This window comes from Pseudophryne corroboree, chromosome 2 (genome assembly GCF_028390025.1).
Source record: "Pseudophryne corroboree isolate aPseCor3 chromosome 2, aPseCor3.hap2, whole genome shotgun sequence".
Taxonomy (NCBI): domain Eukaryota; kingdom Metazoa; phylum Chordata; class Amphibia; order Anura; family Myobatrachidae; genus Pseudophryne; species Pseudophryne corroboree.
Window position 1 is genome coordinate 15,758,783 of NC_086445.1, and position 14,696 is coordinate 15,773,478.

At 47.9% G+C, this 14,696-nt stretch overlaps 1 protein-coding gene across 5 annotated transcripts in view; it reads right to left on the minus strand.

Annotated features, from left to right (window-relative positions):
* Positions 1-14,081, minus strand: part of STIM1 (stromal interaction molecule 1) — a 126,136-nt gene extending 112,055 nt beyond the window's left edge. For 3 of the 5 annotated variants that reach the window (XM_063950846.1, XM_063950845.1, XM_063950847.1), the window contains exon 1: positions 13,425-14,079. In XM_063950846.1, coding sequence (XP_063806916.1) covers positions 13,425-13,536 — 112 coding nt within the window. In that variant the 5' untranslated portion in view covers positions 13,537-14,079. Of the gene's footprint in view, positions 1-13,424 lie in introns of all 5 variants that reach the window. The other 2 variants (XM_063950843.1, XM_063950844.1) reach the window with 2 other exon arrangements.
* Positions 14,082-14,696: the final 615 nt, after the last annotated feature.

Sequence of the window (14,696 nt, forward strand, 5' to 3'; positions counted from 1 at the left end):
ATAAGCATCGGCGACGTGCGCAGCCAAACAACGATTTATTACTTCTCCAGCCTGGCTACAGTCACTGTTTATAGGCAGGAAGCAGCAGCTTTGATATTTAATCCTAGGGGTCCAGCATGAGGCGTCAGGGACTAATGAATGAGACGTGGGCTCCGGAGCACAGTACTGAGGTTAAGCAGTCAGTATGGGGTGTTGCTCCAGGTCTCATCGCTACACGACGACACTTGTCAGGCATTTGTTTCTGCCCCAGGAACTGCGGATTACAAACGTTAGGGGGCGAATAACAAGCATTAGGGGGGAGCTGTATACTACTTGGTTCCTGAATTTGGCTGACTCATGGGGACTATTATCAGCTGGAGCTACATACAGGCATAATAACACCACATACATTGCCCGTCCCACAGAACAGCACTGCTCCCAGAGAGCCCACGTCACCCTTATACCGTCTGCTGGATGGGATAGGGATCATTAGCACCCCCCGGAAATCATTGTCCGGTCCCCGGGGCCGTTCTCACGCTGCGCCTCTAGGACAGCACCACAGAGAGTCTGCTCTTTATAGACACGCTGTCTGATTAGGGAACATCCAACAATCTGGCAGAGGCCGGCCCATGGGGGAAAGAGCCGGACATCTCTTGTGTAATGACGGCCTGATCGAGACATGGTGTGCACAGGATATTGCAGCACATCTCAGTAAGATAAAGGGAACTCAGAGCGGGAGGAAGTGCTGCCTGTACCCCCACCGTCCGTCACCTGAGACATTGCAGAACAGATATGTGCAATATGCATGGTGGCTGCAGGCAGGTCTACAATATTAAATGCCAGAAGTGGGACCAGAGTCCGGACAAGCACTCGGTCACCGCACAAGACGTACCTTCATCACCTATATCACATACAGTACAACGCAGCCCAGTCTCCTGAGACCGCGGCCTTTATTTACTAAACGTCAGGTTCCTTGACTCGAATTTTAAGAGCGCAATGATTTTACTAGAACTGGACGCTTAATAAACCCCCCCCGAATATAAAACAACGCGTACTCCAAACAAACAATACTCCAATACTAGGGGGGTCACATACATTTATTATGTCTGCATGCAGGGTAAATACTGGCTGCTTCCGCATGTAGCCTACAGATGCTGTGCAGCTTTGTTACACTGCGATTTATATATGAGCTAAGATCCCACCCCCCCACTCCCAAATCTAATCTCTCCGCACAGGGTACATCTGCCCACCTGCAGCGCAGCGTGGTTCTGCCTAGGAGCAAAGTTACCAGTTCTTTGGTGAAGTGACTGGGAGCACGGCACAAATGTCCCAGCGATATGTAATATCTGATATGCCCGGCAGTCACTTTACCAATGCCCCAGCGATATGTAATATCTGATATGCCCCGCAGTCACTTTACCAATGCCCCAGCGATATGTAATATCTGATATGCCCCGCAGTCACTTTACCAATACCCCAGCGATATGTAATATCTGATATGCCCCAGCGATATGTAATATCCGATATGTCCCGCAGTCACTTTACCAATGCCCCAGCGATATGTAATATCTGATATGCCCGGCAGTCACTTTACCAATCCCCCAGCGATATGTAATATCTGATATGCCCGCAGTCACTTTACCAATCCCCCAGCGATATGTAATATCTGATATGTCCCGCGGTCACTTTACCAATCCCACAGCGATATGTAATATCTGATATGTCCGCAGTCACTATACCAATCCCCCAGCGATATGTAATATCTGATATGCCCCGCAGTCACTTTACCAATCCCCCAGCGATATGTAATATCTGATATGCCCCGCAGTCACTTTACCAATCCCCCAGCGATATGTAATATCTGATATGCCCCGCAGTCACTTTACCAATGCCCCAGCGATATGTAATATCTGATATGCCCCGCAGTCACTTTACCAATGCCCCAGCGATATGTAATATCTGATATGCCCCGCAGTCACTTTACCAATGCCCCAGCAATATGTAATATCTGATATGCCCCGCAGTCACTTTACCAATCCCCCAGCGATATGTAATATCTGATATGCCCCGCAGTCACTTTACCAATACCCCAGCGATATGTAATATCTGATATGCCCCGCAGTCACTTTACCAATCCCTCAGCGATATGTAATATCTGATATGTCCGCAGTCACTATACCAATCCCCCAGCGATATGTAATATCCGATATGCCCGCAGTCACTTTACCAATCCCCCAGCGATATGTAATATCTGATATGCCCCAGCGATATGTAATATCTGATATGTCCGCAGTCACTATACCAATCCCCCAGCGATATGTAATATCTGATATGCCCCGCAGTCACTATACCAATGCCCCAGCGATATGTAATATCTGATATGCCCCGCAGTCACTTTACCAATCCCCCAGCGATATGTAATATCTGATATGCCCGCAGTCACTTTACCAATACCCTAGCGATATGTAATATCTGATATGCCCCGCAGTCACTTTACCAATCCCCCAGCGATATGTAATATCTGATATGCCCGCAGTCACTTTACCAATCCCCCAGCGATATGTAATATCTGATATGCCCGCAGTCACTTTACCAATGCCCCAGCGATATGTAATATCTGATATGCCCGCAGTCACTTTACCAATCCCCCAGCGATATGTAATATCTGATATGCCCGCAGTCACTTTACCAATCCCCCAGCGATATGTAATATCTGATATGCCCGCAGTCACTTTACCAATGCCCCAGCGATATGTAATATCCGATATGCCCGCAGTCACTTTACCAATCCCCCAGCGATATGTAATATCCGATATGCCCCGCAGTCACTTTACCAATCCCCCAGCGATATGTAATATCTGATATGCCCGCAGTCACTTTACCAATCCCCCAGCGATATGTAATATCTGATATGCCCCGCAGTCACTTTACCAATGCCCCAGCGATATGTAATATCTGATATGCCCCGCAGTCACTTTACCAATCCCCCAGCGATATGTAATATCTGATATGCCCCGCAGTCACTATACCAATCCCTCAGCGATATGTAATATCTGATATGCCCGCAGTCACTTTACCAATCCCCCAGCGATATGTAATATCTGATATGCCCCGCAGTCACTTTACCAATGCCCTAGCGATATGTAATATCTGATATGCCCCGCAGTCACTTTACCAATACCCCAGCGATATGTAATATCTGATATGACCGGCAGTCACTTTACCAATCCCCCAGCGATATGTAATATCTGATATGCCCGCAGTCACTTTACCAATCCCCCAGCGATATGTAATATCTGATATGCCCCGCAGTCACTTCACCAATCCCCCAGCGATATGTAATATCTGATATGCCCCGCAGTCACTTTACCAATGCCCCAGCGATATGTAATATCTGATATGCCCCAGTCACTATACCAATCCCCCAGCGATATGTAATATCTGATATGCCCGCAGTCACTTTACCAATCCCCCAGCGATATGTAATATCTGATATGCCCGCAGTCACTTTACCAATCCCCCAGCGATATGTAATATCTGATATGCCCGCAGTCACTTTACCAATCCCCCAGCGATATGTAATATCTGATATGCCCGCAGTCACTTTACCAATGCCCCAGCGATATGTAATATCGGATATGCCCCGCAGTCACTTTACCAATCCCCCAGCGATATGTAATATCTGATATGCCCCACAGTCACTATACCAATCCCCCAGCGATATGTAATATCTGATATGCCCCACAGTCACTATACCAATCCCCCAGCGATATGTAATATCTGATATGTCCCGCAGTCACTTCACCAATCCCCCAGCGATATGTAATATCTGATATGCCCGGCAGTCACTTTACCAATCCCCCAGCGATATGTAATATCTGATATGCCCCGCAGTCACTTTACCAATCCCCCAGCGATATGTAATATCTGATATGCCCCGCAGTCACTTTACCAATCCCCCAGCGATATGTAATATCTGATATGCCCCGCAGTCACTTTACCAATGCCCCAGCGATATGTAATATCCGATATGCCCCACAGTCACTTCACCAATGCCCCAGCGATATGTAATATCTGATATGCCCCACAGTCACTTTACCAATCCCCCAGCGATATGTAATATCCGATATGCCCCGCAGTCACTTTACCAATGCCCCAGCGATATGTAATATCCGATATGCCCCACAGTCACTTCACCAATGCCCCAGCGATATGTAATATCTGATATGCCCCACAGTCACTTTACCAATCCCCCAGCGATATGTAATATCTGATATGCCCTGCAGTCACTTTACCAATCCCCCAGCGATATGTAATATCTGATATGCCCGCAGTCACTTTACCAATCCCCCAGCGATATGTAATATCTGATATGCCCCAGTCACTTTACCAATGCCCCAGCGATATGTAATATCCGATATGCCCCGCAGTCACTTTACCAATGACCTAACAGCCCTAGAGGACATGCGGATACTCAATCAGTAATACAGTATATGCATACACATAGGTATATGCGGTTACCTGGCTATGGACACCTGGTACACATACATAGGTATATGCGGTTACCTGGCTATGGACCCCTGGTATACATACATAGGTATATGCGGTTACCTGGCTATAGACACCTGGTACATACATAGGTATATGCGGTTACCTGGCTATAGACACCTGGTACACATACATAGGTATATGCGGTTACCTGGCAATGACACCTGGTACACATACATAGGTATATGCGGTTACCTGGCTATGACACCTGGTACACATACATAGGTATATGCGGTTACCTGGCTATAGACACCTGGTACACATACATAGGTATATGCGGTTACCTGGCTATGGACACCTGGTATACATACATAGGTATATGCGGTTACCTGGCTATAGACAACTGATACACATACATAGGTATATGCGGTTACCTGGCTATAGACACCTGGTACACATACATAGATATATGTGTGTGGTTACATTGATATGGGCACCTGGTATACATACATAGGTATATGCGGTTACCTGGCTATGGACACCTGGTACACATACATAGATATATGCGGTTACCTGGCTATGGACACCTGGTACACATACAGAGGTATATGTGTGTGGTTACATTGATGTGGACACCTGGTACACATACATAGGTATATGCGGTTACCTGGCTATAGACACCTGGTACACATACATAGGTATATGCGGTTACCTGGCTATAGACACCTGGTACACATACATAGGTATATGCGGTTACCTGGCTATAGACACCTGGTACACATACATAGGTATATGCGGTTACCTGGCTATGGACACCTGGTACACATACATAGGTATATGCGGTTACCTGGCTATAGACACCTGGTACACATACATAGGTATATGCGGTTACCTGGCTATAGACACCTGGTACACATACATAGGTATATGCGGTTACCTGGCTATAGACACCTGGTACACATACATAGGTATATGCGGTTACCTGGCTATGGACACCTGGTACACATACATAGGTATATGCGGTTACCTGGCTATAGACACCTGGTACACATACAGAGGTATATGTGTGCGGTTACATTGATATGGGCACCTGGTATACATACATAGGTATATGCGGTTACCTGGCTATAGACACCTGGTATATACATACATAGGTATATGCGTGTGGTTACAGTGATGTGGACACCTGGTATACATACATAGGTATATGCGGTTACCTGGCTATAGACACCTGGTACACATACATAGGTATATGCGGTTACCTGGCTATAGACACCTGGTACACATACATAGGTATATGCGGTTACCTGGCTATAGACACCTGGTACACATACATAGGTATATGCGGTTACCTGGCTATGGACACCTGGTACACATACATAGGTATATGCGGTTACCTGGCTATGGACACCTGGTACACATACATAGGTATATGCGGTTACCTTGCTATGGACACCTGGTACACATACATAGGTATATGCGGTTACCTGGCTATGACACCTGGTACACATACATAGGTATATGCGGTTACCTGGCTATAGACACCTGGTACACATACAGAGGTATATGTGTGCGGTTACATTGATATGGGCACCTGGTATACATACATAGGTATATGCGGTTACCTGGCTATAGACACCTGGTATATACATACATAGGTATATGCGTGTGGTTACAGTGATATGGGCACCTGGTATACATGCATAGGTATATGTGTGTGGTTACATTGATGTGGACACCTGGTATACATACATAGGTATATGCGGTTACCTGGCTATAGACACCTGGTACACATACATAGGTATATGCGGTTACCTGGCTATAGACACCTGGTACACATACATAGGTATATGCGGTTACCTGGCTATAGACACCTGGTACACATACATAGGTATATGCGGTTACCTGGCTATGGACACCTGGTACACATACATAGGTATATGCGGTTACCTGGCTATGGACACCTGGTACACATACATAGGTATATGCGGTTACCTTGCTATGGACACCTGGTACACATACATAGGTATATGCGGTTACCTGGCTATGGACACCTGGTACACATACATAGGTATATGCGGTTACCTGGCTATAGACACCTGGTACACATACATAGGTATATGCGGTTACCTGGCTATAGACACCTGGTACACATACATAGGTATATGCGGTTACCTGGCTATAGACACCTGGTACACATACATAGGTATATGTGTGTGGTTACATTGATATGGGCACCTGGGGTGATTGAGATAGAAAAATAGAGGTGTTAATAGTTTATTTGTATTTATTAACCAAATGCAAAAGTGAATGAACATAAGAGAGATCTAAATCAAATCAATATTTGGTGTGACCGCCCTTTCCCTTCAAATCAGCATCAATTCTTGCACACAGTTTTTTTAAGATGAGAGAGAGCGAGAGAGAGATTGTTCCAAACATCTTGGAGAAGTAACCACAGATCTTCTGTGGATGTAGCTTGCTCCAATCCTTCTGTCTCTTCATGTAATCCCAGACAGACTCCATGATGTTGAGATCAGGGCTCTGTGGGGGCCATATCATCACTTCCAGGACTCCTTGTTCTTCTTTACGCTGAAGATAGTTCTTAATGACATTGGCTGTATGCTTGGGGTCATTGTCTTGCTGCAGAATAAATTTGGAGCCAATCAGACGCCTCCCTGATGGTACTGCATGATGGATAAGTACCTGCCTGTATTTCTCAGCATTGAGGACACATTAATCCTGACCAAACACCCAACTCCATTTGCTGAAATGCAGCCCCAGACTTGCAAGGAGCCTCCGCCATGCTTCACTGCTGCCTGCAGACACTCATTTCTGTACCGCTCTCCAGCCCTTCTGCCAACACACTGCCTCCTGTTACATCCAGATATATCACAGGGTCACTCCTCAGTGCAGAGCCCCGGCCGCCATTTTCCTGCTCCCCAGTTCCTATGTTTTTATGCATAGTTGTGTTGCTTGGCCTTGTTTCCACGTCCTAGGTACTGTATGGCATTTTGGCCGCAATAAGTTCATGAAGACCACTTCCGGCCAGACTTCTCCCAATAGTATATAGGTGTACATGGGTCCCACTGGTGTCAGCCAGTTCTGAGCTGAGAGCACTGCTGGACATCTTCTGGTTTCAAAAGGGAAGGAAACATGATGTGTGTTTCATCTGATGCATTAAGTTCCCCAAGCCGACATCCACAGAAGATCTGGGGTTAGCTCTCCAAGAGGTTTGGAACAACCTCACTGCCGAGTTACTTCAAATCCTGTGTGCAAGTGTACCTAGAAGAATTGTGTGCAAGTGTACCTAGAAGACTTGATGCTGATTTGAAGACAAAGGGCGGTCACACCAAACAGTGATTTGATTTAGATTTCTCTTCTGTTCATTCACTTTGCATTTAGTTAATTGATAAAAATAAACTAGTAACACTTCTACTACTGAAAGCATTCTCACTGTGCAGCGTTTTCTCCACACCTGCCTAACACGTTTCCACAGCACTGTATACATGTATGTGTGCGGATACCTGGGTACGGGCACCTGGTGTATATAGAGGTGTGTGTGTGGATACCTGGGTACGGGCACCTGGTGTATATAGAGGTGTGTGTGTGGATACCTGGGTACGGGCACCTGGTGTATATAGAGGTGTGTGTGGATACCTGGGTACGGGCACCTGGTGTATATAGAGGTGTGTGTGGATACCTGGGTACGGGCACCTGGTGTATATAGAGGTGTGTGTGGATACCCGGGTACGGGCACCTGGTGTATATGTAGATGTGTGTGTGGATACCTGGGTACGGGCACCTGGTGTATATGTAGATGTGTGTGTGGATACCTGGGTACGGGCACCTGGTGTATATGTATATATGTGTGTGGATACCCGGTTACGGGCACCTGGTGTATATGTATATATGTGTGTGGATACCTAGATATGGGCACCTGGTGTATATAGAGGTGTGTGTGTGGATACCTGGGTACGGGCACCTGGTGTATATAGAGGTGTGTGTGGATACCTGGGTACGGGCACCTGGTGTATACAGAGGTGTGCGTGTGTACACCTGGGTACGGGCACCTGGTGTATATGTATATATGTGTGCGGATACCCGGGTACGGGCACCTGGTGTATATGTATATATGTGTGCGGATACCCGGGTACGGGCATCTGGTGTATATGTATATGTGTGTGCGGATACCTGGGTACGGGCACCTGGTGTATATGTATATATGTGTGCGGATACCGGGGTACGGGCACCTGGTGTATATGTATATATGTGTGTGGATACCTGGGCACCTGGTGTATATGCATATACTTGTGCGGATACCTGGGTACGGGCACCTGGTGTATTTGTATATATGTGTGTGGATATCTGGGTACGGGCACCTGGTGTATATGTATATATGTGTGTGGATACCTGGGTACGGGCACCTGGTGTATATGTAGATATTTGTGCGGATACCTGGTGTATATGTAGATATGTGTGTGGATACCTGGGTACGGGCACCTGGTGTATATGTATATATGTGTGTGGATACCTGGGTACGGGCACCTGGTCTATATGTATATATGTGTGTGGATACCTGGGTACGGGCACCTGGTGTATATGTATATATGTGTGGGGATACCTGGGTACGGGCACCTGGTGTATATAGAGGTGTGTGTGTGTGTGTGGATACCTGGATACTGGCACCTGGTGTATATAGAGGTGTGTGTGGATACCTGGGTACGGGCACCTGGTGTATATGTATATATGTGTGTGGATACCTGGGTACGGCACCTGGTGTATATGTATATATGTGTGTGGATACCTGGGTACGGGCACCTGGTGTATATGTATATATGTGTGTGGATACCTGGGTACGGCACCTGGTGTATATAGGAGGTGTGTGTGTGGATACCTGGATACTGGCACCTGGTGTATATAGAGGTGTGTGTGGATACCTGGGTACGGGCTCCTGGTGTATACAGAGGTGTGCGTGTGGACACCTGGGTACGGGCACCTGGTGTATATGTATATATGTGTGCGGATACCCGGGTACGGGCACCTGGTGTATACAGAGGTGTGCGTGTGTACACCTGGGTACGGGCACCTGGTGTATATGTATATATGTGTGCGGATACCCGGGTACGGGCACCTGGTGTATATGTATATATGTGTGCGGATACCTGGGTACGGGCATCTGGTGTATATGTATATATGTGTGCGGATACCTGGGTACGGGCACCTGGTGTATATGTATATATGTGTGCGGATACCGGGGTACGGGCACCTGGTGTATATGTATATATGTGTGTGGATACATGGGCATGGGCACCTGGTGTATATGCATATACTTGTGCGGATACCTGGGTACGGGCACCTGGTGTATATGTATACATGTGTGTGGATATCTGGGTACGGGCACCTGGTGTATATGTATATATGTGTGTGGATACCTGGGTACGGGCACCTGGTGTATATAGAGGTGTGTGCGGATACCTGGGTATGGGCACCTGGTGTATATGTATATATGTGTGTGGATACCTGGGTACGGGCACCTGGTGTATATGTAGATATTTGTGCGGATACCTGGTGTATATGTAGATATGTGTGTGGATACCTGGGTACGGGCACCTGGTGTATATGTATATATGTGTGTGGATACCTGGGTACGGCACCTGGTGTATATAGAGGTGTGTGTGTGGATACCTGGATACTGGCACCTGGTGTATATAGAGGTGTGTGTGGATACCTGGGTACGGGCTCCTGGTGTATATGTATATATGTGTGCGGATACCCGGGTACGGGCACCTGGTGTATATGTATATATGTGTGTGGATACCTGGGCATGGGCACCTGGTGTATATGCATATACTTGTGCGGATACCTGGGTACGGGCACCTGGTGTATATGTATATATGTGTGTGGATACCTGGGTAGGGACACCTGGTGTATATGTATATATGTGTGTGGATACCTGGGTACGGGCACCTGGTGTATATAGAGGTGTGTGCGGATACCTGGGTATGGGCACCTGGTGTATATGTATATATGTGTGTGGATACGTGGGTACGGGCACCTGGTGTATATGTAGATATTTGTGCGGATACCTGGTGTATATGTAGATATGTGTGTGGATACCTGGGTACGGGCACCTGGTGTATATGTATATATGTGTGTGGATACCTGGGTACGGGCACCTGGTGTATATGTAGATATTTGTGCGGATACCTGGTGTATATGTAGATATGTGTGTGGATACCTGGGTACGGGCACCTGGTGTATATGTATATATGTGTGTGGATACCTGGGTACGGGCACCTGGTGTATATGTAGATATTTGTGCGGATACCTGGTGTATATGTATATATGTGTGTGGATACCTGGGTACGGGCACCTGGTGTATATGTAGATATGTGTGTGGATACCTGGGTACGGGCACCTGGTCTATATGTATATATGTGTGTGGATACCTGGGTACGGGCACCTGGTGTATATGTATATATGTGTGGGGATACCTGGGTACGGGCACCTGGTGTATATAGAGGTGTGTCTGTGTGGATACCTGGATACTGGCACCTGGTGTATATAGAGGTGTGTGTGGATACCTGGGTACGGGCACCTGGTGTATATGTATATATGTGTGCGGATACCCGGGTACAGGCACCTGGTGTATATGTATATACAGGTTGAGTATCCCATATCCAAATATCCGAAATACGGAATATTCCGAAATACGGACTTTTTTGAGCGAGAGTGAGATAGTGAAACTTTTGTTTTCTGATGGCTCAATGTACACAAACTTTGTTTAATACACACAGTTATTAAAAATATTGTATTAAATGACCTTCAGACTGTGTATATAAGGTGTATATGAAACATAAATGAATTGTGTGAATGTAGACACACTTTGTTTAATGCACAAAGTTATAAAAAATATTGGCTAAAATGACCTTCAGGCTGTGTGTATAAGGTGTATATGTAACATAAATGCCTTCTGTGCTTAGATTTAGGTCCCATCACCATGATATCTCATTATGGTATGCAATTATTCCAAAATACGGAAAAATCCGATATCCAAAATACCTCTGGTCCCAAGCATTTTGGATAAGGGATACTCAACCTGTATGTGTGTGGATACCTGGGCATGGGCACCTGGTGTATATGCATATACTTGTGCGGATACCTGGGTACGGGCACCTGGTGTATATGTATATATGTGTGTGGATACCTGGGTACGGGCACCTGGTGTATATGTATATATGTGTGTGGATACCTGGGTACGGGCACCTGGTGTATATAGAGGTGTGTGCGGATACCTGGGTATGGGCACCTGGTGTATATGTATATATGTGTGTGGATACCTGGGTACGGGCACCTGGTGTATATGTAGATATTTGTGTGGATACCTGGTGTATATGTAGATATGTGTGTGGATACCTGGGTACGGGCACCTGGTGTATATGTATATATGTGTGTGGATACCTGGGTACGGGCACCTGGTGTATATAGAGGTGTGTGTGTGGATACCTGGATACTGGCACCTGGTGTATATAGAGGTGTGTGTGGATACCTGGATACGGGCTCCTGGTGTATACAGAGGTGTGCGTGTGGACACCTGGGTACGGGCACCTGGTGTATATGTATATATGTGTGCAGATACCCGGGTACGGGCACCTGGTGTATATGTATATGTGTGTGTGGATACCTGGGTACGGGCACCTGGTGTATATGTGTGCGGATACCGGGGTACGGGCACCTGGTGTATATGTGTATATGTGTGTGGATACCTGGGCATGGGCACCTCTTGTATATGCATATATTTGTGCGGATACCTGGGTACGGGCACCTGGTGTATATGTAGATATGTGTGTGGATACCCGGGTACGGGCACCTGGTGTATATGTAGATGTGTGTGTGGATACCGGGGTACGGGCACCTGGTGTATATGTATATATGTGTGTGGATACCTGGGTACGGGCACCTGGTGTATATGTGTGCTGATACCGGGGTACGGGCACCTGGTGTATATGTATATATGTGTGTGGATACCTGGGCATGGGCACCTCTTGTATATGCATATATTGGTGCGGATACCTGGGTACGGGCACCTGGTGTATATGTAGATATGTGTGTGGATACCCGGGTACGGGCACCTGGTGTATATGTAGATGTGTGTGTGGATACCGGGGTACGGGCACCTGGTGTATATGTATATATGTGTGAGGATACCTGGGTACGGGCACCTGGTGTATATGTGTGCGGATACCGGGGTACGGGCACCTGGTGTATATGTATATATGTGTGTGGATACCTGGGCATGGGCACCTCTTGTATATGCATATATTTGTGCGGATACCTGGGTACGGGCACCTGGTGTATATGTAGATATGTGTGTGGATACCCGGGTACGGGCACCTGGTGTATATGTAGATGTGTGTGTGGATACCGGGGTACGGGCACCTGGTGTATATGTATATATGTGTGTGGATACCCGGGTACGGGCACCTGGTGTATATGTATATATGTGTGTGCGGATACCCGGGTACGGGCACCTGGTGTATATGTAGATATGTGTGTGGATACCCGAGTACGGGCACCTGGTGTATATGTAGATATGTGTGTGGATACCGGGGTACGGGCACCTGGTGTATATGTAGATATGTGTGTGGATACCGGGGTACGGGCACCTGGTGTATATGTATATATGTGTGTGCGGATACCCGGGTACGGGCACCTGGTGTATATGTATATATGTGTGTGCGGATACCCGGGTACGGGCACCTGGTGTATATGTAGATATGTGTGTGGATACCGGGGTACGGGCACCTGGTGTATATGTATATATGTGTGTGCGGATACCCGGGTACGGGCACCTGGTGTATATGTATATATGTGTGTGCGGTTACCCGGGTACGGGCACCTGGTATATATGTATATATGTGTGCGGTTACCCGGGTAGGGGCACCTGGAGGTCTCACCTGCCAGAATGGGTTGCTCCTCCGCCGGCGCCCCTGTAGGCTTGTCTGCGTGGCCATGCTGGAGGAAGGAGGCACATACTATCCACACCACCACCCGGGAGCACAGATCCATACTGAGCGGGGAGAATAAAGATGTGCAGGATCCAGGGTCAGCTCATCCACAGCATCCACACCTCCTGGCTCCAAGAGCTTGCACTCAGATCCTGGGGACGCAGATCACAGCAGCAGCCGGTCTCCCTGTGCCATGCCAGCGGGAATCATGTGCAGGGTCCAGCCCATGCCAGTCACAGAGCCCTGGGGGCAGCTCAGAGGGTGGCACAGAGCCCTGGGGGCAGCTCAGAGAGTGGCACAGAGCCCTGGGGGCAGCTCAGAGGGTGGCACAGAGCCCTGGGGGCAGCTCAGAGGGTGGCACAGAGCCCTGGGGGCAGCTCAGAGGGTGACACGGCGCCCGGGGGCAGCGCTGCGGGTGAGCCGGGGTACAGTACACGCACAGGGGCGCTAGGCACGGCTGGGGCCCGCCAGGTACATGACACCGCACGGGAACCCGGCTATCTCTCCACGGACCAGCCTCTGACGTTCCAGACCCCGCCGGCTCCCTCTGACTGAGCTTCTGACTCTGCGCTCTACGCCCCGCCCCCGGCCACACACGTGACGTACAGCGACGTCATTACGCTGCAAGCGCAGGGGGGCGGGGCATGAGCTGTGACTGACAACTGCGTTGCTGGGCGGGGAACTGCGCAGTGCGCACTGCGCATACACTGCTGCTATGTATAAACTAGTAGTATTAGTCCCCAATACTGCTACTACTATTATTACCCCAGACACTGCTGTATTGTATACTAGTAGTAGTACTATTACCTCATATACTGCACTCCCATAAACTATTACCCCATGTATTGTTACTTTCTCTGACGTCCTAGTGGATGCTGGGAACTCCGTAAGGGCCATGGGGAATAGACGGGCTCCGCAGGAGACTGGGCACTCTAAAAGAAAAATTAGGTACTATATCTGGTGTGCACTGGCTCCTCCCTCTATGCCCCTCCTCCAGACCTCAGTTAGAATCTGTGCCCGGCCAGAGCTGGATGCACCTAGTGGGCTCTCCTGAGCTTGCTAGAAAAGAAAGTATCTGTTAGGTTTTTTATTTTCAGTGAGATCTGCTGGCAACAGACTCACTGCTACGTGGGACTGAGGGGAGAGAAGCAAACCTACCTGCTTGCAGCTAGCTTGTGCTTCTTAGGCTACTGGACACCATTAGCTCCAGAGAATTCGAAC